At 46.7% G+C, this 5,302-nt stretch overlaps 1 protein-coding gene across 1 annotated transcript; it reads left to right on the top strand.

Annotated features, from left to right (window-relative positions):
- Positions 1 to 625: 625 nt before the first annotated feature.
- LOC306921342 (slit homolog 2 protein-like) lies at positions 626 to 4,935 on the top strand (the record flags this gene model as incomplete). The annotated part of the gene is made up of 3 exons (XM_079498453.1): positions 626 to 1,779; positions 2,610 to 2,681; positions 4,860 to 4,935. Exons 1-3 carry the CDS (start codon positions 1,562 to 1,564, stop codon positions 4,933 to 4,935), a joined length of 366 nt encoding a protein of 121 aa, XP_079354579.1. The 5' UTR covers positions 626 to 1,561.
- Positions 4,936 to 5,302: the final 367 nt, after the last annotated feature.

Genomic DNA, 5,302 nt, shown 5'->3' with positions numbered 1-5,302 from the left:
CCAGAACCGTTCGCCCACCGACTTCAAATTTGACACACGCGTTCCACACCACCACAGGGAGTGCAGAGTCGGTCGGACCCACGGTTGTCCAGAACCGCCCCAAAAAGGCCTCTGCCCGGGCTCTGGACAGGGCCCCTGCACAGGGTCCATATATGGAGCTGGCCTGTTCTGACATCATTCTGATGTATGCATACAGTGCATAGACTCATTTGGGCATGCCTGACAAAGAACTCCATATATGGGCATAAAGGGACACAGACATAACATCTGGGTGGGGCATTCATTTACAACTGGGCACCGCTCTAGGGTTGATCATTTTGGTCAGGTGGAGCCCTATAGCGTATCAAGAAATTCACTGCAGTGTGACAAGTTCCTCTTGGGGGTCAAACTGTGGCTTCTGTATAGCTGGCCAGTTGGAAACCTGCTGCTGCCTTCAGGGGAAAGGCAGTGAGAGGCTGGGGGAGAGAGGGGGGGGGGAGAAGGAGAGGGGGGGGGGGGATGGGGGGGGGGCTGAGGCTGGAGAGAGAGAGAGAGAAAGAGAGAGAGACGCAGTAGCAGAGACGTGCCCGCTCCCGTCTCACACTGTCTCTCTCACACACACACACACACACACTCTCCTCGGGAGCAGCAGCGCCTTCACGCACGGCACAACGGAGAGTTGGATTGTTGTATGACCGCCGGGGTTTCACTGACTGGGCTCTCCCTCACAACAAGACACTAGTAGACACACATCCTTGTTGTCTCCGGCCGGTAACGGATGTCTCAACGGAAATCAATATCTGGATTCTCCAGCAGCACGGTGACCTGTGTGTGAGCTTTCGGAAGAAGAAGAAGGAAAACAAAAAAACGAATGCTGCTTCCTCGCCTGACGCGTGCTGTGAATTCATAACCAACTCACAAGCACACGCACGCACACACGCACACAGAGCCTCCCTGCGCTGCCTCACCTGGAGTGTGTGTATGCATGAGAGAAGAGAGTGTGTTTGTTTGTTTGTGTGTGTGCGCGCCGGCTGTGTCAGTGTTTTGTTTGTTGGGATTGTAGTAGCGTTTCACGGGTGGGTTTTTATTAACATAAACCCACGGGGGGATTTGATTTGGGCACTGCTGCTGCTGCTTGCATGCCGCGGACATGTGGAAGTTTGTGTGACGCTCTCTAACGAGCCACTCGACTGCTGCTTTGTCGCACTCCTGTTTTCACCGACCGGCGAGAGAGAGGAGAGCCAAACTGCCCGGGCTGCACTTCACTGCCTCCCAAAAACACACACAGCGTCCGTGTCCTGCACGGTCCTCCAGCACCAAGGCGAAGCAACAGGACAAGTGGAGCATTTTCTCGGTGAAATGTAGTTAATTGATAACAATATATATTACCAAAAGAATATCACACAAAAAAAGGCGGACAACAACGGCGGGGACTGCGTGAATAAGGAGAGTTTTGGTGACCTCTTGGGATTTGGGGCAACATTTTTTTTACGCCCTTGCAGGAAAAAGCATTTTTTTCCCCCCACTCCCCGGATTATTATTAAAAATCACCCAGAGTTGCCTATATACGCCTGCCGCAGCCATGGTTGGAGCTCTGAAGCCGTCTGCCTGTGGCCGTTGCCCGGTCTCCACCCTGGGGTTGTTGTTGGTGGCTGTCGTCCTCCTGGTGCTCTCCTCCTCCAGCGGGGTGGACTGCCAGCCCTGCCCGGCGCAGTGCTCCTGCACCGGGACCACCGTGGACTGTCACGGCCAAGGGCTCCGCAGCGTGCCACGGAATATACCCCGCAACGCGGAGAGACTGTGAGTGCATGGGATAAAATAATAACATTAAAAAAAAACCCAAAGTGAAACTAAAACAAACGCATGAATATCACATTATTGTCACATTTCAGCTGGAGTTTTATTTTATGACAGTGCAGCTCAAATTTGGCACAACTGGCTTTATATACCACAGTTTACGAAATGGCAATTGACAGATTCAAAACCGCAATTTATAATGTAACACAGTGCTATTCTATAGTTTAGGGCTACCTAAATTAATTAATTATTAGTTTGAAAGTTTGAAATGCTTGTATTTAAGGAGAAACACTCAGTTTTGTCCATTTGTGCGGATCTGCCAGTGAAGTTCAAGACGCGAACATAATCACACGACCGTGATTGTGTTCGTGGTCTCGCACCGTTGGCATTATGAAAGCCTCAGCCGACCGCATCGGTTGGTCTGGCGAGCAGCAAGTTAATAAAAAACGGATTTGGATAAGTGGGCTCTAAGTTAAAAGGGCCGTATTTTATTAGGCAAGACCCCTGGCGAAATTAATTTGTCTTTAGCAGCCATAGAGCCTCGTCTCAATTTCTATGACCCTCAAATTCTAAAATGACATGGCTGTATGTAACAGGCTGCAGGCTGCACGAAATTAATATAGGCTGGGTGAAAGGGATAAGTTTCTATACAGATTGTGTTATAGGCTACCCTCAGTCAAACAGCCAATTTATTAATTAAATGAATTCATGAAATAGGAATGTAATCATTTTTTGTCGTTTCTTCAGTTGGGCTAGCGTCCTATGCTATTATTTTATGGTTAATAGGCAATTATGTTCTAATTATTGTTATGCCTTTCTCTGTCTCTTTCCAGGGATCTGAACGCAAACAACCTCACAAAAATCACAAAGGCGGATTTTGCTGGACTGAAGCATCTGCGAGTTCTGTAAGTATACTGAATTTATTTCTTGTTATATAACTGCCAAGTCTCTTAGCCTACAACATTTTTTTTAAATGTATTTTAAGGATCAATGCAAAACCTGATTAAGCCACCTGGCCACCATGCTCAACTTTAACCAGTGACGCACTATACAATTTGGCCGCACAAATTAGCCAAATAAATTTAAATTCGCGCGGAACAGGTTTGTCAAGCAGTGAGCCGTGCGTAATTTCTTCAAGTTGTGTAAACTTGAAACCCATTAAAAAAAACACATGCACATACATTATAAAATGTCATTTTCTCTCGGTCTCCCTCTCTCTCTGTCTAAACAGGCTAATAGGCAGCAGTAGCACCTGTTAGTTAATGTTGTCGTGTTAATCTCCGAATGGAAGTGTCAGAACGGTCTTATTTTAAGCACGGCGGTGCCTCGAGGCCTCCTCCATGTGCTAGAGTGATTAACGAAGCAGCTAGTGAGGAAGTGATGGGGGAAAGAGGGAAAGAGATAGCGGTCATTAGGTGTAACCGCGGAGGAAGGAATGCGGCTGCATGGCTGGCTGCGAGGGAGGGAGGGAGGGAGGAGAGAGAGAGAGAGAGTGCGCGTCGTGTAGAAACAGGTTTAGAACCTGTCTACAGGTCTTATGCTTTGCTTTCCCCTGCTGCACTGAGGTAGCCAGGGTGTTTCATCTGCTTGTTGTGTTGGGGTGCGTGTAATGTGCTTTAGCGCGCGCGTGCGTAATGGTTGCCATTCAACAGTGGAAAACAGTGAATGGCAAGCAATAGCTATACACATTGCTGCAGGCATCCCCCCCAGAGATTAGGATAGATAGATCCTTGATGTGTGCAAGACTGCATGTGCGTGAGCATGCACCTGCAACAGTGACAAAGTCACCTTTGCATTTCAATTTAATTCAGATCTATATGTACAGCCAGGTATATCTTTGTTGCACTTTTTTAGAATCATGGACACATATGCCACAGTGTGTGTGTGTGTGTGTGTTTGTGTGTGTGTGTGTGTGTGTGTGTGTGTGTGTGTGTGTGTGTGTGTGTGTGTGTGTGTGTGTGTGTGCGCGCGCGCACGCGCATGTGTGTGTGCATGTGTGTGTGTGTGTGTGTTACTGTGTTTGTTCCTTGGTCAGGTTCAGCGTCTATATTGTCTAGGTGGAGTTGTGTAAGTGAATGAGTAGTCACCGTTATGTGGTTAGATAGAGAGTAAATTGGATGATAGATGAGTCCCCATCCAGCTGATAGACCAGGTCTAAATTCTGGGGCTCTATCGACCCACTGCTGATTGTCCTCTCTCTCTCTCTCTCTCTCTCTCTCTCTCTCTCTCTCTCTCTCTCTCTCTCTCATGCACGCACGCACGCACGCACGCATCACAGAGTTCTATCACTTTCCATCTCTTTCAATCTGCACACCTCCATCTCAACTCTCTGCTTCTATTTAATCTTCTCAGGTCTCACTCTATCACTCCTCTCTCTCTCTCTCTCTCTCTCTCTCTCTCTCCCTCTCTCTCTCTCTCTCTCTCTCTCTCTCATTCCCACTTTGTCTTGCCAACTTTGTCTTTAACTTCACCATCTGTTGTTCCCATGCACTCAAACCCTTCCATATACGCTCTATATCTCTGGATCTCAACCAGTGGACCTGGGACCACGCTCTCAAGAAGAGTTACATTTTTGTTAAAACATTACTTAATTTACTAGCAGTCTACACAATTAGAGGATGGGGAATAATTGTTATCAATGTTTGCTTGTTATCTCTCCTATGGTACCATCAATACAGCATGGAATTGTGGACAAAATCTCATCCAACGATTACAAAATAGTTTGGGTCTGAGAGAGGCTAAATGTCATCAAACTGTGGTCCGCGGCTCAAATTGTGTGTGTGTGTGTGTGTGTGTGTGTGTGTGTGTGTGTGTGTGTGTGTGTAACAATGTTCAGTTTTGCTTTGTGTGTCTGTGTAAATAGCAATGATTTGATTGGCTCTGGGCTTAAAAAGTGAGGATAAAATTTGAGGACATGGACGCCAAAAGTGATTGGCCAGAATGTGATGATGTATGATTATAAGAGCGCACTTCACACAAATGTGATTTATTTTCTTTTTTTATTGAATAAAAATGTGAAAATGCAATTCTCTCTCTCTCTCTCTCTCTCTCTCTCTCTCTCTCTGTCTCTGTCTCTCTCCCAGGCAGCTGATGGAGAATAAAATCACCACCATAGAGAGAGGGGCCTTCCAGGACCTGAAGGAGTTGGAGAGGCTGTAAGTACAAAATGTAGCCGCCATTTTGTTCACACAACACATACATATGTATTCTACGTGGTGTTATGCTGTATGAGTTAAGCATGTGTATAGCCGATGAGCGAGCAATCAGTGTGTGTCACTGATAATTCCCTCTTACAGACTTTTCTTGCTAGTCGTGAATTCTTATACGTATAGTATCCTAAGTACTTAAGTAACTAATCCCTCTCAAGCAACACATTCCAGAATGTTTACCCAAATGTATGTGTACACACACACACGCACGCACGCACGCACGCACGCACGCACGCACGCACACATACACACACACACACACACACACACATGCAAAATTTACCCATTTTGCAGTGAAGGAATTGCTGGTATTTGCC

This window comes from Electrona antarctica (assembly GCF_951216825.1).
Source record: "Electrona antarctica genome assembly, chromosome: 4".
Classification (NCBI taxonomy): domain Eukaryota; kingdom Metazoa; phylum Chordata; class Actinopteri; order Myctophiformes; family Myctophidae; genus Electrona; species Electrona antarctica.
The sequence above is the reverse complement of the archived record's forward strand: the minus strand, read 5'-3'. Positions and strand labels throughout refer to the sequence as shown.